General features: G+C 42.1%; 1 protein-coding gene across 1 annotated transcript; it reads right to left on the bottom strand.

The window, feature by feature from the left end:
* Window positions 1–1,271: 1,271 nt before the first annotated feature.
* LOC104447877 (ABC transporter C family member 10) lies at window positions 1,272–8,753 on the bottom strand. Its single transcript, XM_039300620.1, has 13 exons — window positions 8,475–8,753; window positions 8,158–8,386; window positions 5,630–7,721; window positions 5,104–5,424; window positions 4,935–5,021; window positions 4,152–4,739; window positions 3,905–4,069; window positions 2,950–3,244; window positions 2,605–2,819; window positions 2,227–2,532; window positions 2,081–2,144; window positions 1,755–1,994; window positions 1,272–1,626 (listed from the first exon to the last, which is right to left on the bottom strand). Exons 3-13 carry the CDS (start codon window positions 7,688–7,690, stop codon window positions 1,514–1,516), a joined length of 4,455 nt encoding a protein of 1,484 aa, XP_039156554.1. The 5' UTR covers window positions 7,691–7,721; window positions 8,158–8,386; window positions 8,475–8,753; the 3' UTR covers window positions 1,272–1,513.
* Between the last annotated feature and the right edge of the window lie 15,777 nt (window positions 8,754–24,530).

Here is a 24,530-nt window from a genome sequence, read left to right as displayed (position 1 = left end):
GAGTTGGATCCTGCTCCAACACACACCATGCGATTCAAGTACTCTTCCCCGAGGTTGAGTACGCGCCGCATACTCCGTCCAAGCCAAAGATGAAACCGTGTGCCAAGTCCGAGCTGATCATTGAAGGATGTGGTCCTTCATTCGTGAGCGTCCGAGCGAAGCGAAACAAAAACAAGAAAGCCCGTGCCAAAGCCCATGCTTGTGCCAAGAAGGCCGCCCATCAAGCTGTGAGTGACGAGGACGTCGCTCGATTGAGTGGGGGAGAATGTCACAGGCCGAAAGAGAGTCGACCCAAGAGGTTCCTGGAGGACGACCGTGACTCATCCGTGGAAGACCTCCTGCTTTCACTCGGATTCCCATCAAGACTTCTCCCGGAGATTTCCAAGGGTGGACATCACAGTCATTACACTTGATTCTAGTACTCTTCCCCGAGGTTGAGTACGCGCTGCATACTCCGTCCAAGCCAAAGATGAAACCGTGTGCCAAGTCCGAGCTGATCATTGAAGGATGTGGTCCTTCATTCGTGAGCGTCCGAGCGAAGCGAAACAAAAACAAGAAAGCCCATGCCAAAGCCCATGCTCGTGCCAAGAAGGCCGCCCATCAAGCTGTGAGTGACGAGGACGTCGCTCGATTGAGTGGGGGAGAATGTCACAGGCTGAAAGAGAGTCGACCCAAGAGGTTCCTGGAGGACGACCGTGACTCATCCGTGGAAGACCTCCTGCTTTCACTCGGATTCCCATCAAGACTTCTCCCGGAGATTTCCAAGGGTGGACATCACAGTCATTACACCTGATTCTAGAATTCTCCTTTCATTAATGTCAGTAGCTAGTAGTTACCATTAAGTGTCGGTAGTTGAGGCGGTGCGATCTCGTCTGCCGGTTAAATTATAGATCAATGGTTGTAAACCGAGGCCCTCGACTATAAGAAGGGGTGTCCACCTTCATTTGTAATCATCCAACATTTCAGCAATACAAAGCTCCTTTCTTTCCAGAGCTCCTCTCTCTAAACTTTCTCTCTCTACGATCTCGGTGCGCGAGCGAGTTGTGCAATTGATCAAGCAAGACTTGGCTTGGGTGATCCGAAATTGCCCGAGTCACCGCGTGGTCATGATCCCAATCAATCGGCCCGTGACACATGCATGCTGCTAGGGGCGACCACCAGCGACTTCATGGTGGAGACTCAGAAGATGGGACGTTTGCGTGGGTGGACGAGAGGATTATCTGTGTCTTCTCTTGGCTGAGAGGGAGAGAGAGCTAGGGACACTGCAGAGCTACTTTCCGGAGGGTACTCTTTACCCATTGCCTATTGCTCATTCATAGAGAGCATAGTTGCTTGATACCTGATACACAAAAGACAAGACAGAACTATCAATCCACCTAATGTTTCTCCTCTTCTACTCCACCCCCGCATTATTGTACAATTGAACAATCTAGTCAAAAGTCCCCTCTCCTGATTGCTAAAACACCCCAGAAGGGGAACCAGAGAATGCTTCACGAGGAACCCGAATTTTGCTTCAAAGGGTCTCCGCAGCATTCGAGTGCGACCAGTATTCCCTAACTAGCTGCCCAAACAGCGAGTCCTCTCTTTTCATTAGCTTCATTGGCTCATCGTACTCCACTAGCTTGCCTGCAATGCCAGAAACCGCCTTGATGAAATGCAGAAATTTGAAATTTTGATCCGAAAAATTGATGTAGGATCGTTGTTTTCCAGTGGATCAATCTAAGTGAAGACTAAGCTTAGGTAGAGGAACTCACCATCACTAATGGCAAGGACCTTTGTGCAGTCCATTACGGTTGGTATTCTGTGAGCCACGGTGATCACAGTGCAATCAGCAAATTCAGCACGAATGGTTCTCTGCAAAATCATGTCAGTTGCATTGTCTATGGATGCAGTGGCTTCGTCGAGCACCAGTATCCGGCTTCTCCTCAGAAGTGCGCGGCCCAAGCAGAATAGTTGCCGTTGCCCCATGCTCCAATTCGACCCATCTTCCACAACTGAAAAATGAAGCGTGGCTGTGATAAGTTTTTCACTCGAGGCACTATCAAGAAGGCAAGTTCATGGCTTCAACATAGAGCCTTACCCATGGAGTCCAGTCCCTCTTGTTTTTCCTGAACCGATTCTCGGAGCTGACACTTCCCAAGAACCTGTTTATGTGCATTACCTCGAGTTGGACACATCAATAGTTTCTAACACATGTATTCCAGGACGAAGAGAAACAGGGTTTACCTCCCAAATTTCTTGGTCAGTGTGTTGAGATAAGGGATCCAAGTTATATCTCACTGTCCCATTGAAAAGAGTGGGCTCTTGAGGTATAATCCCGAACCGTGACCTGAGATCGTGAAGTCCAATCTTAGTGATATCAACACCATCTACAAGAACTTTCCCTCCTGCAGGCTCCACTAGACGGAATAGAGCACCAATCAAGGTCGTCTTCCCACTGCCAGTTCGACCCACAATGCCGATTTTCTGCCCTCCTTCGAAAGTGCAACTGATCCCTCGAAGAACCAGGGGCGTATCGGGCCTATACCTTATCTGTTTTGCATTAAGATTCAGTGATCTGACTGTTTTCATTCAATAATCTAAACAGTGGGAGCAAAAGTCTACCTGCAGATCGACAATCTCAACTTTCCCCAAAGATGGCCAGTTGGCAGGAGGTCGGTTTTCTTCTATCAGGAGAGGGGCTTCGCTTGGTATGTGCATGTACTGGTTAAGCCTCTCCACTGATATTATATGATTCGCTAGAGTGCATTGGTTTTGAATCGAGTAGACGAGGGACATGTTCAGGGAAAGACCATAAGACAATGCCATTCCGATGAAACCTGTTACAACATAGGGGCAACCACAACAAAAAATTAGTCAATTGATCTATCTTCCGTCAAATTCCAATTGACTAACCATAAAATATAAATGCTCGTTCATAATCAAGAAAGATCAAAGACTTTTACTGACCAGGGCTAAATGTTCCTGGAGGAAGCAAAACCATGCATAGTGCGGCAGAGGACAGAACGGTAGCACTAAGTGTTTCTAGACGCTGTATCAACCATTCTTTGGCTGCAAAACTGTGGAAAAAGGGACTAGCATTCTCATCAATGAGTTTCAGGTTCTTTCTGAAGAACCTTTCCTCCTCTTCAAAAGCTCTTATTGACATTGCCCCTGCCACTGACTCAGCAAGATGATTTGCAACATAAGACTTGGTTACGCCATCAAGTCGCATCAACTCCTTCGCAGATGAAAAATAGTATCTCTGTTGACCAAGTTCAAGTTCGATTAGGTTCCAGATGGAAAAAAATGCACGCACACACCTTAACATATCCAGTGAAAAACATATGCAACATTAAATGACAATGTCATAAAAGGAGTCATGCCACAATGTGAAAGCAGAACATTGTCGGATGAGCATCAATTTACGACTTCACTCAGCGAGTCATAGTTCCAAATCAAACTTCGGCTTGCATTAGGAACTGAGTCCGCATCTCTTCAGTGTGATAAAATGTTGAATCCATAAAATATTCCTTCTATTTTGTAGAATTCGTATTCAGACTTGTGATCTTGTAGAGTTCAGTTGAAGAATCAAATGCTCGCAAAAGAATGCGGGTTCCTATGTGAACATTTTAGGCAATTATTAAATTTTACTGAAGATTCCCTCTTTTCTTGATGTGAAAGTGTTCTCAAAATCAAATCTTTCTTGGATGACTTTGGCCACAATGGCTTTTAACTGACCATACCATTAATTTATTTTTGGATTTACTTATATTTAGGACCAAACAACGCCACTGGAACAACAAAGATGTATCCAATCCGCATTAGTTGAAAACAAAACTAATTGCTCTTATCGTGATTCTTTACTGCCAACTGAAGTATTGCAGAACTGCAGCAACTAACTGTCACCAAGTCATAAGTTTACCTGTAACCGAATTGCAAAATATATCATCGGTATCGACACAAAAAGGACTTGCCACGTAACAACTGCAAGTACTCCAAGATTAGAATATGCATTGGTTGTTGCTCCCACAGCAAAAACCAAACTGAACGGCACATCGATATCCACAATACTGAGATCAGAGGAGACCTGCACGAGGGGGGCGAATTTATATACACATGAGTTTGGCAAATGCCTTTCACTCTCCATAATAACTTTTCGAGACGCTTACCCTGCTAAGTATCCTCCCCAGGGGTGTTGAGTCATAGAAAGACATTGGTGCACGGAAGAGGGAGTTTAGCAGCTGAGAAAAGAGAGATTTTGACGACTGAAGGCCAAGAACAACAACAGAGAGCGATCTAGACAGCAAAAACAGTGTGGACGAAAACCCAATCACCAAGTAAACCACAATCAAACGCAATGTGCTAACTTGAGGATTGTCCACATTCACCGCCATCCAAGAGTTTTGAGATATTTGACAAGCCACAAACATAACGTGAGAAAGACTGGCCATAGCAAAGTATATATAGCCTTTATTCTGATTCAGATATTGTAGGTAAGGTTTAAACCCCGTGTCTCCAATCTCCCTTTCCTCTTGTTTGATCAATTGACTGCCTTTTGGTGCTTTCTGTTGTTTCCCTAAGTATGTCTTCTTAATCTCTTGCAAGGATGCTCCCTGTTTTGTGGAAGAAGTAACCTCAGCGAGTCTTTCAGATCCAGCAGTCTCTTTGTGGGCATGGACAAGGTCTTGAAACTCTTGGCTAGAGGAGAGCAACTCATGGTAAGGAGCTGCTCGCTGGATTTCTCCATCTGCCATCAACTGTCATTATGATAATTGTTAGTAAGGTCTCTTCACATGGGTATTCGACAAACTTACAAAGTTAAGTTTGATTTTGCACAAGAAAGAACGCAAAAGTCACTGTCTACATATGACAAAGAACAAAGAAAAATATCACAACTGATAATTTGAGCGGAAGTCAACAGCTTCAGATTGAGACAATGAAAATATACTAACCAGGACACAATCAAAGGCGGGAAGGAAATCAACTTGATGAGTCACCAGTAGGACTGTCTTCCCAGAAAGTGCTCTCATAATGTACTCCTGCAAAAAAAATGCGGGACAGATTTGTCAGATGGTTGTGACATTGCAAATATTGCAGCAAATCGGAATATAAAATAATTACATTAAATAGGCTGGTAGCTGTATGTGCATCTACAGCACTGAAAGGGTCATCTAACAGGTATATATCCGCGTCTTGGTAGAGAGCACGAGCAAGTTGAATTCGCTGCTTCTGGCCGCCACTGAGATTAACTCCTCTTTCACCAATTTCAGTGAGGTCACCATAGGGAAGCAACTCTAGATCTTTCACTAATGAGCATCTCTCAAGCGTCTCTTGGTAACGCCGACCATCCATTACAGAACCAAATAAAATGTTTTCTTGTATGCTTCCAGTCTGGATCCACGCATTCTGAGAAACATACGCGATCTTTCCATAAACATGAATCTGAAAATTAAGTGGACAAGTATATTAGCATCAAATGAAAACACTCAACTTGAAAAATGGGAATTGGTAGCATTAAGAACGTTTGGGATTGAAACATTACCAAGGGATAAAATTCTACTTGGGGCCATTGGAATTAATTTTTTTTAGGCCCATCAAAGGATGTTCTTAGAGCACATAAAAAATAAGGAGAATATTTAAAACTTACAGTTCCTTGAGTATTTGGAACTTCTCCTAGAATTGCTGCCAAAAGGGTCGATTTTCCTGAACCGACTTCTCCACATATAGCGACTTTTTCACCAGGCCTGACCTCAACGTTGATGTTCCTAAGAGTGGGATTTGGTGAATTCCCTTCCCAAGAGAAATTTGCCGACTTTATGATGATTGTGTGGTCTACTTTCTTGAAGTTTCTCTTCTGCCTGACGTTTGAATTCTGCAGCTCTGGAGCCTCAAGAAAATTCACAATCCGTGTAAATGCGACCTTTGCTTGAATTACCACACCAATCACATCAGGAATAGATCGGATTGGGTCCTGAACAAGGCGCAAAGTAGCCACGAACGTGAAGACGTTACTAGCGTGCAGAGGAATGTTTAGAAAATAACAAGCCCCAAATGTGGCAGCTGAAACCAAAACAGGTGAGGACCAGAAAAGAAGACCATTATATGCCTTCCGTAGCTGCACAGCTGATAACCATTTGTATTCCACCATCCTCAAGCTTTCAATGACATTCTTAAAATGAACTTCCCAAGCATATAATTTCAGGACTTTCATGTTCACTAAAGCCTCAGAACAAGCCTTCAGCCTCTCATCTTGTGCTGCCATAAGTCTCGTCTGGAACGTATGCTGCAACTTTGCAAGGGGTGTATTACAAAACACTGTAATAATTATAACTACCAAAGACGCAATTGTTGCCAACCCCACAGCACGAAATAAAATTACAAGTGCAATGCAGAGCTGGAGGCTTGTTGTCCATGTCTGATGAAACCAAAAAGGAAATTCTCCGATTCTATAAGCATCAACACTCACGTAATTCATAATCTCACCTCCCGAATGCATCAGCCGAGTGGCATTGGACAATCTCAACTGCTTCCTGTAAATGGCTGCTGATAGCAAGGACCTCACTTGCAGACCGATAAGTCTGCTCCTGAAGTACCATTGCCTTTGAGCTAAAGATTCCAGAGACTTTGAAAAAAAGAGAGAGATTGCCAACACATAACCTTCGTGCCTAAAGCTTTCTTTTCCCTCGGCAACCTCAATGAAGGCATTGAGAAGCAGGGGACCGGCAGAAATAGTGAGAATTTTCAGAAGTGCGAAGAACCCAGATATGATGATCTCTCTCCACTGGCATAGAATCATGGTCCTCAAAATAGATGGTTGCGATGAAGGTTCTGCTATCTTTTGTTTGTTCAGTTGCTCCAAGAATGACGCATAACAACTTTCTGCTCTATCAACGTCCCGCAACTTTGGAATATCTTCTTCCTCGAGGGTCTTCTCCCTCCCTCTTTTCATCAGAGAGTTCAACCACCAAAATGACATTTTGCTGAAGAATCCAGCTTTAGCAAATGGAGTAACTTGTGGAATTGCATTGGCTTTGTTGCTACCATTGGCCTCTCCAGTCAGTGGAGTATATAGATCGCCTCCATTTGTAGCATTGTCCTTATCAAGATCTTCATATCCCTTATAAGCACAAAATAACAACAGAGATGCTCCAAAGAATGAAAGGACATCCAAAGCTATCCTAAGAGAGACTTCTTCCCTTGTTATCGCGGTGAACATGGACAAAATGCAGAGTACACCTGCAAACAAGAAGGCAAGAATGGCCAATAGCCGCAATGGTGTTCTTGGGAGATGTCTCATCTGAAGACTACCAATGAAGCCCATCAACAACCACGTGAAACCTTGAAAAACAGCCGCTAACCATCGGTTGAGGGGTAAAGCAGTCTGCACTTGTCTCAGCTTCTCTTCCAAAATCCAAATGCCCAAACCTAGGTATATTAGTCCGACAGAGCCATTCACTATGGTCGATGCTATTTGCAATCGCGGTAGCCTTAGATACCGAGGTGCGGCATGGACTGACTTTGATGATGACTTCTGGATCATACTGAGCAAAAGCAAGACCAATAGAATAATGGTGCAGCAAATGACGAGGATGTGGTTGATACAGGTGAAAGGATGACCGAATGACAAAAAACTGGGCGTGCAACCTCCTCCGCCTGCATCTGTGCAGTCAGATTCCCCGCAAAACACATCCCATAGATTGCCCATCATCTTCTACTTCCTCTCTTCCTGCCTTTGGACACTGTTATGCGCAAAAAAAGGACCACTCAATTAGAGACAAACATTTCAATATCTTGATGGAACTGAAATCTGAAAAATTACAAAAAGAAAAAGGCCACAACAGCAAAACTAATAAAAAAAAACTCCTTAATCCAAATGAGCCATAAAAATACCAGTTTGCACTCTTCTTGGCGGAAACAAGTACATATATAGATCGCTAGTTATATATGCATGCGAAACTTTGTCATAACATGGAAGAGACAGAGAGAGGGAAAGACCAAAGTGGCCGGTCTGCACTTTGTAGTTTCATAAAATCCTTTAAAAAAAAAAAAAAAGTCCCTCAACATCTGTCGGATCCATTAGAAGTTTAGCGAACAGATGTTGCCCAGATTTTCTTTAACATTCCCAATGACACAGAAATAGAAAAGGAACCCATTGCACGATTTTACTGGGCATACCTTAAATGGTTCAAAGGCGACACCTTTCTTCTAGCCTTTATTTCGCAGAAGAGTTCCCTGAAAGAGCTCGTCCAGAGAAAAAAGAAAAACGTTTCGTTTCTGCTGCTGCAGAAGTTGAAATGCTCATTGAGTTCCCCGAAACGTTTCTCTCTCTCTAAGTCTCCCGGTTTTTCCACAGAGTCGATGCGCCAACAATGATGAGGAGACTTCGAAACCAACTTGAATTCACCTGCCTTAAAGCCTTATCAGATTTTATCCATTGTTTTTAATGATGATATGCCAAAAGGAGAGGAAAATTCAAAAGGGTGAGCACCGACCGGAAAACCACACGAGACCCGAAATCACCGGCAACGAGAAGCGTTCCGTGGTAAGCGAGGGAATTCAGGTCAGTGCAATCTCATTTCGCGGTCTGTGGCTCTCTCGCTTGTTCCATCACAGACTAGGGGAGGCTCTCGTGTTTTCCATGCGTGTCGCGGCAGCGTTATGAAACGAAGAAGCAGGACGTGATGGTGGCATGGCTAAATTCAACGCATGAATGCAGGACAAAGCACAGCTCCTGTCGGACAACGCCATGGCTCACGTCTCTCGGAAGTGGACAGTTCGTCGCGTTCGGGGTGGCTCGATTTCTTCTTTTTCTCTGCTGAAATATAATAAGACGTGCGGTTCCTATTTCTCGCAATCGATTTCCAATATATAGAAAATAGGTTGATGTTTTCTAACACTATCGTAATCTTCATCAATCTGCATCTTATTTCAGATTTTCAATTTCATGTTGATCTTGAGTTCCACCACCTCTTGCCAAGCTTGATAGATTGCTCTACAATAATGTTATCGGAGATCGGTTGATACATCTGATTAGATAATTTAAACAAAACGATTTCGATCAATGACTAAACTTTTAAATTAATTGATAATTCATCGTTCAAACATAATATTCAACTTGAACCTTACACTAGCAACACCCGAAGATGACAAAATCTTTTTAACCAAGATGACCCAACATAGAAATCGATGTTCAGTGATTATACCATCGGCGAGTGGTCTATAGCAGAAATACTTGTCGATGGCTGAAACAAACGATGACCATAAAGCAATTCTCAACATGTAATGATAACTAGTTCACGATTGACAATAAAATAAATTTAGTTAAGAAACTGAAGACAATCAAGATGCCGATTGATAGTTGAATCTAATGGAAATTAAGTTGTAACTTTCAAGGAAAAAAAAAAGGAAAATGGTTTCTGAACTATGGCCCAATATGTCAATTTGTCCAATGATGTCCCTAAACTTTAACTTAATATACAAGTGCTATCCTTGAACTTTAATTTATTTAATACGATCCATGAACTTTTGTTATATATTCAATTTACTCCATAAATATACTTATTATTATCCATGAACTTGAATTAATGAAAGGACAATATTTAACATTTTCATATAATTCAGGAATTACATTGAACATATATCAAAAATCCATAAACCGTATTGACTAAATTAAAAGTTGAAGGATCATATTACATATTAAGCTAAAATTGAGAGACCACGTTGAACAAATTAAAAATTTAAAGACCATTGTTGCACATTAGGCCAAAATTCAAGGACCATTTGTGTCATGTGCAATCATAGAATACAACTATAGAGCTTGAAATAAGGCAAATATCAATCTAGTGTTAGTAGATCAAATTGCGTTATAAGCGAACAACTAGTGGCAATTGAATGAAAATTCTAATTAATATCTATGATGCGCTCAACTAATTCATGATATTTCATGACAAATGACTCATAATAGTCTAGACACCTGGGAAAAATTATTTACTTGACACTAGCAATTAGTAGTACGAACTACAAAATGCAATAGCTTGAAGGACTATGTGCTCGAGTCAATATATCCATACTTATTAGATCGAATGGCCAACATGCGGTGTTAATTTTAGTATAATTAGGTTGAGCTTTTCTACTTATTTAAGTCTAGCTATTATTACATGTGAACAACTACGTAGACCCTACGTCCACACGGATCATATCAGATCAAAGTCGGTCATTCCCACCCAATTTTATGTTATAATTTGCTCATGAAATAATTTGCTCAGCACCAGCAACTCAATAGAAGCACGGTGGCCGAAGGACCATGTGCTCAATTTGAGATGTCCATATCTACTAGATCAAAAGGCCGACACACGGCGACACTTTTAGTACGAGTCAGGTCCGGCTTTTCTACTCAAGTAATTCTAGCTATTATTACATGTGAATGCCTACCTTGACCTTGAGTCCACACGGATCCTATCATATCAAAGTCGTTCCTTTCCACGCAAATTCTCTGGTTCACATTGCTCATGAGATAATTTACTTAGCAATGGCAACTAACTATAAGCTGAAGGCTCAATTGCTCGAGTTGAGATGTCCATACTTACCAGATCAAAATGTCAGCATGCGGTGATAATTCCAGTACGTGTTAGGTCAAGTTTTTTTTTCCTCGAATAAAACTAGCTATAATCACGTGCAAATGCCTATCGCATCGGACAAAGCCGTTTTTCCACCCAATTCTACAATGTACGTAGTTCATGCACTATGCTACACTCCTACGAGCAACTATTTTTGCAATAATTGCTGAAGTGGCTTTAGGATGGCTTTTGGGCAGGGCGCTTTTGACCATTGATATATAATTGTACTGCAAAAGGAATGCAATGGTGACTGAAATGCACCACGCCGACCCACTCAATTTTGGGAGAAAGCCTCGAGTCCAATAATTAGAAACGAACAAAAGACTCTAATACGACATGGCCCCATCGTGTCTCCATCATAGCTCTCCACACTTTTTCTTCCCACAAAAGCAGACGGATTCTGGATTTGGTGTGGATTCTGGATTTGGTGTCGTCACGCCTTACGTCATTCCGACTGGGTTCTTGGGTAAAAAGACGTGATAAATTTTTTAAGATAAATAATTCACCCAAGGACAACGCAGTTGGTATGAATTATCTCCCCGTCATCAAGGTCGAGAGTTCGAACCATCTTATTGCATTTCCATAACTTAAATGGGGATCCTAGAGGTGGATTATGACGAAAGCCCGACGGTTCTACCGAGCACCGGAGGGTCGTGTGATCCCCGAAAGATGATCTCTGGCGATTTCTCGGTTATAAAAAATAATAATAATAATTCAACACGCTCTTTAACAAAGTAAATTAAAAAATAATTTGACGGATCTGGGGTCATCTAACTTTTTTCTGCCTCCAAATCAGGGATTTTGAATCCTCTAAGGTGAGGTTGGTTGTTGATGTATATAGGCTTCATGATACCCCCTTTCAATTCCTCGGCCATTAATGCTATATCCACCAGGGCATTTGGTTGGCCATCTTGCCGCCTAGGGGTGCTGTTGGTCATAAGGGATTTTCTATATTAATATTGATCCACAGATTAGGCCTAGCAGGGACGGTAGCATTTGATAATACTGTACTAACTGTTGGCCTGGCATCTTCAACGTCACACATTGGACCCAAGCTGTCCCGTCAACCAACTTGATTTGCGATCCCTTTGTTACCAGCATGATTCTCTTGAACAATATCGTTCCCATTTGTTGGACCTTGATTGAGAACTCAGGTCTTCGCCTAATTCTTATGGGGGATTGAGTAGCGCAACCTGCACTGTGATAAAAAGAAGGGTTGGGAACATACCTTCCGTGCATTAGTAGATTGGATGCTCCCAACTTGGACAAGGCATCATTCACAGCATCGTAACCAATTTAATCACATCGGACATGTAACCAATGATGTGATTAGTCAAGTTATTCTACCGCTCCTCAAGTAACCTTCTCATGGTGACCGCCACATGAGGGCTCGATGCAACTTCCCTTAATTGCTCTTCGGTGAGACGTCAGAGAAGATTCGCCCCTTCGCATCGGCCTTCTTTAGCTGTACAGTTAACGATTGAAGATCCAAAGTATGTGGCAACTTCATTCCCTATTCATGGTACTGGGTTGTTATTACCAGAAGCACCATCACTGTCCGGCTCGTGTTGGTGTCCATCCCCGCAATAACTTCCTCAAATCAACAAATAAGTATCATCGGGTGCGCCACAAAGATATTTTGCCGAAAAGTGTCGACAAAGTACATTTCAAAATGTTGATTGATTTGGATATTAACAAAGGATGTAAAAGGTCATTTGTTAATTCTTGGACAGGAAATGCGGATTAACAAGAAACTTAAAGGTACGAAGATCGGAGACAATCGTGACCAGCCATGTAAAAGGATACTAAAATTTAAAGGAGAGGATAAAATTAAATAATTGGTGTTTGGTGATTGATTGGCGGATCCTTGCTCCATTTACAATCCTAATACTTATACCTACTATAAATGGTTGACAACGATTACAAAGAAAGCAAATAACATTATACGTGACTCCTAGAGCCCAGCAACAAATGGTTACCAAAAAAAAACCCACTACTTGACGATCATGGCCTTTATCACTTGCCCCATGTCAACGGTTTCTTTGGTAGCTTGCAATCCCTCTTTCTAATAGTTATAACAGCCTATGTTTCTCGGCCATTATTATTCGTGGTGTTCAAGATTCACGACTCTTACTAATTGGTGATCGTGGCGATTGAATGGGTCATTATGATTGCAGCCTGAATTGTATGCTTCAAGACTTGAACACTCATCTCTCTCTCAATTCATTGATCTTCACTTTTACTTCAATTCTTTTATTGATTGAAGCAAGTTTCACTTATCAACACTTTGTGGCTCGACGCTTAATAATTTCTCTTGTATCATCTATCGGCAACTCCTCATTGCCTACATCAATTACCCATAGTTACCAACCAAAAGGACCTAGCAAATTTTACCTTAATCATGTCTTGCTCGGTCCTATCCAATCCGAGTTGATGGTCAAGGAAACAAATTTTTGTGTTAATTATAGATTATATAAATAGAGATGATTGTATTAAAGATTAAGCTTGTAAACTGGTTGTCGATTTCTCGTTGAACTCAATATTCAACACGAACCCACACGTTGGATTTTTATATGTCTCTCCCCTCTTTCCGTGATTATTTACATGTATTAACTATCATCATCAAGCAATCAACGTGCATAAAGCTTTTGAATGGATCTTGCAGTCTTGTATATGAATATCTCTCTGCTTCTCGTGTCAATCATTTATTTATTTTTTTTATCGTTGAATTATTAAAACATAAGTTCAATGGCCATGCATCGCTTATATTATTAAGTCAATTGCGAAGGACACAAGCAACATTTATAAAAAGCCGCACACAAACTAAGACTTTAATTAGGTTTTCTTCGTTGCCACGAGGCCTTGTAATTTAACGTACAAAACACGCGGGCCCCTTGACATCTCTTTCGTTAGAAAGCTAATTGAATTTGCATTCCAGTAAGATAGCTCTTGATTGACTAAGCATTCAGTAAGATAGCTCTTGATTGACTAAGCATAGTCGACTAGCTCTTGATTGACTAAGCATAGTCGTCCAATAAAAACCACTCTCTAATCGAATATCCTAAAATACCAGGAGCAAAAATTCAAATATGGTTGGTAATTTTAAGGGGAAAAGTACCAAAAAAGTTATAAACATATTACATTGAATTTAGTCCTAAACCTTTTAATATTGGTACCAATTCAGTCCATCCGGCCAATTTTAGCTGGCCGGCAATGAACGTTGGCCAATGGCCGGACGCTAACGTGGTAATTTTTATGATTTTTTTATTATTTTTTTAAAAATTTTAATTATTTTTTTTTCTTTTTCCTTTTCTTTTCCGGCAGTGGCCGGCAAGGGTCGCAACCCTTGTCCGGCCTCGCCTCTCCCAAGCGAGGGGGAGAGAGGGCATACGGATTCGAGGAAAGAGATGGTGACCCGGTGAGCGTTAGGAGCGGAGCTCCAATCCAAGGCGGTGGTGATGGCGCGGGCTAGGTTGCCAGCCATGGCGTTCGCTTCCCCAATCGCTCCCCCGAACAAGCAACCACCACCCGCTCTCCTCCAATCCATGGCAAGAAGAAGGGGGAAGTTCTCTCGATTCAATCGGGGCTTTCCATCGTTTCCCAAAGCTTCTGCAGGAGATGGTGGGTTCAACAAAGGTGCTCGAGAGAGAGAGAGAGGAGGAATGGGTTTTGCGGGTTCGCTTCGCAGGATAGAAAAGTTCGAGCTTTGCGCTGCTCTTCCGGCTTCACTAGTAGTGAAGGCAGCCATCCCTAGGGTGGAGGCGAGGACCGAGGGCCATGACCCTCATTGGCAGCTGGCGAGGGCTTCGCAGCCCTCGCCTCCGCCCTAGCGATGGCCACCATGGCCTTCGCCAATCACGGGCGAGGGCTGCGACCCTCACCGGCGGTAGGAGAGGGCTTTTGCGGCCCTCGTCGGCAGCAGGCGAGGGCTTTGCGGCCCTCACCGGCCACCTCCAGAAAAGAAAAGGAAAAAGAAAAAAAAAATAAAAAAAATCATTAAAAAAATCATAAAAATTGCCACATTCACGTCAGTGCCGACCGGCCAAAATTGGCCAAATGGACTAAATTGGTACCAATATTAAAAGGTTTAGAATTAAATTGGTCCAATTGAAAAGTTTATGACTGAATTTGTACAAATGTAATAGGTTTAGGACTTTTTTGGTACTTTTCCCTAATTTTAAGTGATTGTGGTAATTTTTAAAATGCGTCGGTAATATTTAAAATTTCATTATATGAACTTTCGTACATGTTGAAACAGCTCATGTCACTTGACGATAGGGTTTATATGTTCTTTGTACAAAAATGTTCTTTCTTCATTTATTAGTTTAAGATTTTGGATTGAATTTTCTAATATGATATCAAAACCATATTCCGTTACTTTCACATGAGCATCCATCCACATTAGTAATATTCCACCTATCAGCTTAATCTTTTTTAATGTTATTCTAACAATATAGAATTCATTATTGTCTTCATTTGTTATTTTTTCTATTGGGCTTTTTTTGTGTATGCAAACTCAATGTATGAGTTGTGTATTTTCTTTGTACACCCAAGATCGCTCTTGTATACTTCTCTTCCCCGCCATGAAACGAAAGAAATAGAGGAGCATACGAAAAAAAACCAAAATTGTAATTAACATCCTTCACGGCGACACTAATTTATATTATTTCATGACGAACAAGAAATTAAAAAGAAAGAGTGACAACATGTCCAAAAACATCCCTTCAAACTAGAACTGAGAACAGCACTATCAATCTCTCTCTCAAAAATGCAGAGTACTTTCCTCTCGACTTGCAGAGTTTTTTACCCATGGCTACTCATGGCTTAAAACCCTAATCCCAAATTCCATCCCCATTTTTCATCTAACCTTCATCCAGGGCGGTCTTCTTATGCTCTCATCCGAATTTCAGCGTTTCGTGGACTGTCGCGATCCTTTCCGGAATTGATGGTGGGCCCAGATTCGAAGCAGATGATCCCCTTCATATCTTCGTCTTCATCCCCAATTTGGTCTGCTTCACTGAGGGTTTATTTTCCCCTGTTTTCTTCTACCTCCTGAGTCATTCGACATAATCTCCTTTTCATGTGGGGCCTTCGTATATCTGTGCCTTTAGCTGACTGTATTCTTAGTGCGATCCAAGTTCCCTTCGCCCTGCTTTATTAAACTGCTAATACCGTCTAGAAATGGACACCGAAGAACATAGTGACTTTGACCGCCTAGCTGCTCTTTGTTCACGTCTGGGTCGACTCACAACAGAGAAGGAAATAGCATTCTGGGATGAAGAACCCTCACCGCAAAATTGGCGGAATGTAACTTAATCTTGGTGTGCAGAATTCTGTCAAACCCCACGGTAAATTTCCCGCATTCCAGTACAATTAAGAAAGCTTGGAGGACTGATCGAGTTGATATCTCACAACGTGAAGATGGCTTCTATGTAGCTAAATTCCATTATATTACCGATAAACAGCGTGTCCTTGAGGGGGGGCCTTGGCTTTTTTCGGGTCACCTACTAATCTTAAAGCCATGGCAGTCTAATACTCCCTTGCATTGTTATAATTTCTCAAATTGTGCTTTCAGGTACAAATATTTGGTCTGCCTTTGGAATGGACTGAAAAGATGATTATCAAGGCAGCGCAAGATATTGGTCGGGTAATCGAAGTGCGAGTTGATACTAAAGAGGGCATGACTTTGCGGACTGCTAGGGCGAAGGTTGAACTGAAACTACAGGAACCCTTAAGGACAGGTAAACTGATTCGTATAGAAGGAAAATTATTATGGATTGACTTTCGCTATGAGCGACTTTCCCATTTCTGTTACTCTTGCGGAAGGTTGGGCCATTATGCTATGTATTGTAAAGAGATCCCCTATGATGAATCCAAATTTGAAGGCAGGGATACTATGGCCTATGGTCCATGGCTTAAAGCTGAGGTTAAAGCAGCTAGTCCTTACTGGAAAACTTTTTATAATCCTTCATCCTTCCCGGATCAATCAGAAGAAAGCATACCTGAGACGCCTCCTTCCCAACTTCCGATTATCCCTCTTTTGCCCCCACCAATAGCTACCGTTGTCTGCTCCGGAGGCCGACCAGCACTTTCTTCAGATCATGGAGTTAAAGCACCCGCACAACAGAAAAATCCGAGCCGATCATGGAAGGGACACATCTACATACAGCGCTCATTCCGCAATAGCTAAAATGAAAGGAATTCAATCATCACTTATGGATTTCAAACAAGTCAAGAAAACAAAGAATTCTAAACGCCACCAAAGGTGGGTGTGGCTAAAAAACAAAAACGTTATACGCCATATGACACAAAGGGTGTCATTCCCGCATGACTGGATGATGAACAATTCGGATACCCCTGCGCGAAGCGGGAAGCTGACATTTGGGCTTTGGTGGCTGGCCCTCAACAGCCACCGAGTGAAAAATGAAGATCATAAGCTGGAATTGTCAGGGGTTGGGCAATCCCCTGACAGTTCACGCTCTACGGGCCCTCATGGTCCAAGAACAGCCCCACTTGGTGTTCTTAATGGAAACAAAGAACCAGAATGAAGTACTTATCCAACTCCAACAGCGTTTGAAATTCCCTAATTGTCTTATTCAAGATCCTATTGGATTAGCTGGCGGACTGGTGGTTTTTTGGACTGACAGGGTCTCTCTAACTATGGAGCAACAGACAGCAAATTTCATGGATATGGTATGCACCAATTTGGCCAATGGGAAGTCTATGCGTCTCACATGTCTTCATGCACCGGCTGTTTACTCGCTAAGACAACACCTCTGGGAAGAATTATGTCATATCAGTTTTAATAATGCTTTACCATGGGCCTGCATTGGGGATTTCAATGAAATCCTTAACTATTGGGAGAAGGATGGAAAGAGACCGCCGGATTGCTATCGTATGCAATCTTTTCGAGACTTTCTAAATACTTGCCGCCTTATGGATGTAGATAGTAAGGGCTGCACCTTTACTTGGATCAATAACCGGGAGGGTGATGAGCTAATTAAAGAAAGATTGGATCGGGTTGTTTGTACAATTGCTGGCGTCTAACATTTCCCCCGAAGCTGAAGTTTATGCACTTGTCGGCGCTAGGATCGACCACGCCCCATCTTGTTGGACACCGATGCTAAGGTTGTTAAGAGGAAGCGGGATTTCATATTTCAGGCCTTTTGGATAAATGACACGGAGAATGCCAGATCGATTTATTGCTCATTCTTGGCTTTCCCTACCTAGATCAATCCACCCTATCTCTTCTAAACTACAATGCTGTTTCAAAGCACTCTAGCATCTTGGAGTCGTCGTAAATTTCCTAGGGGTAACCAGATTAGCATTTTGACTCGGCAACTCCAAGTCATCTCTAATCAATCCATCGGGAACTACGACTCGCGGAGGTTAAACGAATTCAAACTGAAATCCAGTACAGTGGCAGCAAGAAGAGCAATATTGGGCGATGAAATCTCGTGTTAGTTGGCTTAAATGGGGGGACAATAACACAAAATTCTTCCACAGCACAACTATTCAGAGGAGAAACCGGAATCGAATCACTATGCTACAGGATGAAGATCTTACTTGGGTCCGAGATCAAGAAAGATTGAAGAATATGACTAACCTTTTCTTCCAAAGGTCATACACCTCGACAGTCACCGAGATTATCGACCAATCCTAATGCGTGTCCACCAAAAGTAACAGAGGATATGAACATGGCTCTTATAGCTGATGTTACCCGAGAAGAAGTAAAACAAGCCGTATTTCAATTGGGTTCAACAAAAGCGCCGAGGACTCCGATGGCCTAAATGGGATATTCTACCAGCACCATTGGGATATTCTTCAGGAAGACATCATTAATTCGGTACAAGACTTCTTTCTCTCGGGTGCTATGCGTCCGAACTAAACCGAACTTCCATATCTTTGATTCCCAAAACACCGAACCCAACGACTAGATCAATTCCGCCCAATTAGTCTTTGTAACTTTATTTACAAAATTATCTCAAAGATTCCGCGAATCGTTTGAAACCTATCCTACCCGATTTAATTTCTATTGAACAATCTGCCTTTGTGAGTGGTAGACAAATTCAGGACAACATCTTAGTCGTTCAAGAGGTCTTGCATCAGCTTAGAATTCGGAAGCCAAAGAAATCTTTTCAGGCCGTTCGAAATTGGACATGCGAAGGCATATGACCGCGTTGAATGGGACTTTCTTCGGGATTATCTCCTACATCCGGGCTTTCACTCACAATGGGTTAAGTGGATAATGCAATGCATTACCTGAGCTTCTCAGATTAAATTTAATGGTGAAAATCTTCACTATTTTAATCCATCAAGAGGTCTCGAACGTGGTGACCCTATTTCTCCTTATCTTTTCATCTTGGTGGCGAGATGTGCTGTCAACACTTATCCATCACGCAGTGGACATGAATAATCTTCACGGCATTACTTTAAACAAGTGGTGTCCGACTCTATCCCATCTCTTTTTTGCTGATGATGCTATCTTTTTCCTTGACGGGAAAATTCAGGAATGTCAAAATTTGGCCAACATTCTAAATCAATATTGCCTAGCAACGGGTCAGGCGGTAAACAGGAATAAATCTGGTATCTACTTCAGTAAAACCTGCCATGCTCGCCTTCAGGAAAACCTAGCCCGAGAACTTAGGGTACCGGTGTTAACGAAGATTGGCAAATACCTTGGGATTCCCTCGGATTGGGGTAAATCAAAAAAGGAGATGTTCGCCTGGCTGTTGAGTCGAGTAAATTCAAAACTTGAAGGTTGGAAAGAGCAATTCCTATCTAAAGGGGGCAAGGAGACACTCATTAAATCGGTAATACAGGCAATCCCTCAATATGCAATGTTTATTTTCAAAATTCCTATGTCCTTATGTACATCTATAGAGAAGAAAGTTGCTAGATTTTGGTGGCAGAACAATCATCATCACTCTGGCATCTATTGGAAACGTTGGGATGTACTTAAGGCTAGGAAAGATTTAGGAGGCATTGGTTTTCATGATCTTATCACTTTTAATAGAGCACTACTAGGAAAACAGGCGTGGCGTCTCTTACAAAACCCGTCATCTTTATGGAGTCAACTCTTTAAGGGTCTATACCATCACTCCACGAGTTTCGGCATGCCAACAAAGGGTCGAGACCCTCTTGGGGATGGTTGAGTCTGCGACGGCCGAGATTCAATTATGCAAAATCTACAATGGTCAGTTGGAGATGGGAAACGGATCTCAATCCGTGATGATAAGTGGCTGAATAATGGTCCTATTGGCGGTCCTGCACCAAGAGGAGAACCACTAAGGGTTTCTGATCTTATTAATTTGGAGAGCAACCAATGGAATGAACCCCTACTGCGTAGAAGTTTTGCTGATCAAATAGTCGAAGAAATTTTGACAATCCCCATTCGAACAGATTGTACAGAGGATAGACTTATTTGGAAAGGATCTCAGAATGGTTATTATACTATCAAGAATGGTTACCATTCCCTACGATCTACTGCAGATGTCAAGGTACAAGATATTGCATCCTCCTCCTACCACCCACCCCGACAGCTTTGGGACAAGATTTGGCAAATGAAAACCCCACCGAAGATACGCATCTTTATGTGGTCCTTATGCCACAACGCTCTATCAACAAAGGACAATCTTTATCGCAGGAAAATAATCACTGATCCTACGTGCCAGATTTGTCATCATCACACCCGAGACTACGGAACATATCTTTCGCATTGCCCATGGACGCGCAAGATTTGGTCTCATTCAGCGATTAAACTAAATCCAACAGACTTTAATACAAATCGCATGGATGCTTGGTTAGCGATTTGATATGCAAGAAGAAGGCCATACCCGATTTGGAAACCCCGGCACATATCCTCTCGGCACCCTCGGGAAATCCCGAAACCTTTTTGTATTTTGCAGGGCTGTTCCTGATCCACAACAAGTTATTTTGGCAGCTTTTGCATCTACCCAATCTGCTTGTCGATCCCATGAAGTGTGGACGCGCTCTTCCCCCTGCCCCGACCTCGAGCACCTATGGAAGCCTCCGGATCCTGCCGAGATAAAGATTAATATAGATGGAGCCTTTTCTTCCACATCAAAGGAGGAATCTGTGGCTTCTATTTGGCGTGATCACTCTGGTCGACTAATCAATGGATCTACACAGACCGTTCTAGCAACTACGGTGTTGCAAGTAGAAACTCAAGCCCTTATTGTCACCTTACACGATTTGCTACAAAAGAAAATGGAAAGGAAGCAACTCATTGTGGAATCTCGACCGCCGGGTGCTTGTCCATGCTCTGCGGAATCCATGCTCGACGCCATGGGAAGCTCGCTCTCTCATCTCCGAAGCCGCGGCACTCATCCCTTGCTTCTCTAGGTTACGCATACTGTTCGCGGGAGGGAAGCGAATAGAGTAGCCCTTTGGGCTGCACAGCCCATGAACACCGAAGTCTAGCCCATAATTGGATCTTTTCTCCTCCATCGCTCCTGTTGGATTTGCTTTGTACTGACATTATGCCCTATGGTGGCACTTTTGGTTGATATCAATCTACGGTCCTCTGTTTTCGTCAAAAAAAAAAAAAAAAAAACTAGAACTGAGAGAGAGATAGAGTAATGGCGCACTACGAAAAGAGTAAGACTAACATCGTTCAACAGTCAAGATCGAATGGACTCACATGCTCTCGAAGCATGAAAGAAGTGCTCATTATTCTGCATCAATGTAATGGAATGCTTAAAAGTTCGCACTAGTAGTAGAAACTGAAGTGTAAATTAGAACAATAATTCCATCCTAGCTGTTAAGATATATGCTACAAGCACATTGCTAACTTGTTTCCTAACAATTTAAAGGAAAATAATTATCTAACATGGTATCAAATTACAGATCACAAGTTTGAATCTTACAAAACACCCTCTTAATATTTCTCTTATATTTTTGTTTTTGCATCTTTTCCTAGTATACAATTATATCGATTTGATTAATTTATGTCATGTGTTCTGCATAAGAACATCATCTTATACACCAAGAGAATTATTAAAACACGTGTTGTGAAAATAATGTTAATTCGTTTCTTAATAGGTTAAACTTTTAAGAAAAATGATTTCCTTAATACTGACTGCTAACCCTTACTAACCTTGAGCATGGCAGGCAAACAATCCCTTGCTTAGTCAAGATCTCCACAACTACCACAACGAAAGGCCAAATTGACGAGCTCGAGAAGAGGCCTTAAAAAAGATCTTCTCTAAGCGATTATTTTCAACTGTTACAAACATGAGACAAAAGATCTTCTCTAAGCGTTTATTTCCAACTGTTACAAACACGTCCTTGTGAGTTGTTGGGCGGGACACTTTGGTTCGGATTAATAATTTAATATATGATATAAGTGTAAAAGAGGGCAATGATCATTGATGTAAGCGCACTCCACGTGTGGATCCTCTCAATTAAGTGAAGCAGCCTTCGAGTGCCATCGCTGGCTGTCGCTATTGGACTCGACCCCGTGGCTTTTCCCTTTTACACTTCAACAAGAGACGAATCAATGCTAGATATTACGCTCAGGCGACAGATTTGACCTTAATCAGTTAGCTTTTACCGCCAACCACAGGTTAAGTGAACACCTGGACTGTACCCAAATAACTCGTGGATCTAAACAACAATTCAAGTCGGCCGTGAGAAGACACTGATTATATCAGTCAAATCTGGCGATCTCAAAAAAGAAAATTGCCAATCCGTGGATGGTTATCACCTGTTAATAACCTTGTAAAACATGTAATGAAAATAACCCAAAAAAAAAAAAAAAGAGGCATCACCGAAGTTTCAATATTCATGTGACGTGGGGAACTTAAATAGAAATGACTCGGCAAAATTACTCTTTATCGTTCGTTTAGATAAACGCGGAAGCAAATATACCCATTTTGATGCCGAGCAAATTAGCCCCACGGTTCATCGTGTCATTTCTGATTTTATGGACAGAGAATACTCCGATTTTATCGACAGAGAATGCGATTATCTTCATATTGATAGTAACCAAGGGTTCGAGCAGAGCAGCTTCCATGAAATTCACGGCGCAGAAAAGAAATGAAACGAAGAAAAGAAGACGAGAATCTGGTTCACGACAACTTACTACGGGACAAAGAAAATGAAAGAAGAAACGAGGTAGTGGTTGAAAGATGATGTAGAAAACGAGACGCAACAATGAGAAAGGGACGATGACTCGGGCCACGAAACCGGTGAATCAACTTCGACCTCAATTTCCAAGAAGATAATGTAGAAAGAGACAGATTGTAAGGGCTGTAGAGACTTTTGCATCACGAAATACAGTCTCCGTCCGAACTGATGGTTTTCCAACTTTTGACCGCGGATGCAAATTCGGCCGTCCATGCATGTACACACGTGCATTCCGAGACAAAACCGTCTCGTTCATGCAGATGCGGACGGGCCCCCGGTTACTGTTGGAAACTCCGACCTCGGCCCAACACAGATTCTGCTCGCGCATTCCCACGTCGTGTCGCGTGAGATTGAATCGGCCGACAATTAGCCGCTGGTAATCATGTCGTTAAGCGTCAAATCTGGCGCTTAAGACGAGCACTTGTTTATATGGACGGCAGCTTGATCCAATGTTGTCGGCACTCGTCGGGACCCAAAACGGACTCTTCGTGGGCTCGGCTTGCTCTGAATGCTTCAACTTCGAGACTTAATTTTCTACATTGCGTTCGGTCTCATATTTATTATGTTGATCACCTTGTGTCGCCGCTTAAGGCAGACAATCCCATTCTCTAGCTGCCTATAGTTGTGAAATATCACATCCCAGCTCCAACAAAAATGGGGAAATGATTCAGTTGTCCCGCCATCCAAAAGTTGCAGTCTCAAACACAAATTAATATCGACTTGATATCAAAACATATATCTCCATGTATATGTATATACAGATGATAAATCAGCGAATTAATTACAGTAGCAGAGTTTTTGCAACTTGCAAAAAGAATATATACATCTCATAATTTATCTAGACCCAACAAATATCATCTATATATATAAATAAAAGCTCATTCTCAATAATCCCACCACAGAAAGATCCTCTGATAGCACCCTCGTCTATTTCTCACGAGAAAGCTCTTTTGAAGTACCAAAAAAGACCTTAAGCTTTGCCGGCCCAAAATCTAGTTGGCAACGGACACAACTGGACACAAAATGCCGCTGGTTGAGTTCCTGTGCAGCATTTCCCAAGGATTTCAACAAAAGAATAAATAAATAAATCTCTCTCAAACACGAGGTACAAATCGCAATCTGTAAAATCCTACTAGTTCCGAGAAATGTGAGGGACTAATAATCACCATTGATCAGCTCAATCTCGACCGGAGCATCACTAGCAAAGCAAACATAGCGAGGGCAACGATTTTGACTCCTAAAACAAAAACTAACTAGCAAGAGGGAAAAGCACTTACCAATCAAGCGCAAATCCGACATCAATCGACCTTTTCCAACCAACCATTGTGATTTCTCTCTCGATTTATCCATGCTATATTTCCCCCCTCTCCCCTCTTGAATCGCTGAAGGCTTCGGAAACAGGGAGGAGAAGAAAACCTTGTGAAGTATATTTGGGCTGAGGAGGGGCTGAGTTCAGCCTCTAGTCGCTGGCCCAACGCTAGGTTCTTTAATTTTTACTCTTTGGGCCCAAATGTTACATCAAACTGTAAAGTACGTCCTCTTGCTGTGTATATGGAGTCGTGTCCGTACATGCTAGTGGCGCGCCAAAAAATTTCCAGAAACGTAAAAGTTCAGAAAATGATGTGCGAGAACTTTTGCAATTCGGTTTTTTTATGTTATTATCTTCAATTCAATCTAGCATTCGATGCATTTGACCAAACGATAAGATCAAAGACTACTCATCCAATCTCATCTACTTTAGAAAGCTTAGTAATTTTCAAGTAAATTACGAAGTCGTCAAAG

Source organism: Eucalyptus grandis, chromosome 1 (genome assembly GCF_016545825.1).
Source record: "Eucalyptus grandis isolate ANBG69807.140 chromosome 1, ASM1654582v1, whole genome shotgun sequence".
Classification (NCBI taxonomy): domain Eukaryota; kingdom Viridiplantae; phylum Streptophyta; class Magnoliopsida; order Myrtales; family Myrtaceae; genus Eucalyptus; species Eucalyptus grandis.
Note: the sequence above shows the minus strand (reverse complement) of the source record. Positions and strands in the feature narration are given on the sequence as shown.

Bases quoted from the DNA above. Each gene is read 5' to 3' on its own strand.
- LOC104447877 (XM_039300620.1), bottom strand. From the start codon at position 7,690: ATGATGGGCAATCTATGGGATGTGTTTTGCGGGGAATCTGACTGCACA. The intron at 5,425-5,629 runs GTAAGTTTTAAA...CTTAATTTTCAG, and splicing joins TTCCAAATACTCAAGGAACT to ATTCATGTTTATGGAAAGAT. The intron at 5,022-5,103 runs GTAATTATTTTA...TTTTTTTTGCAG, and splicing joins CAGCTACCAGCCTATTTAAT to GAGTACATTATGAGAGCACT.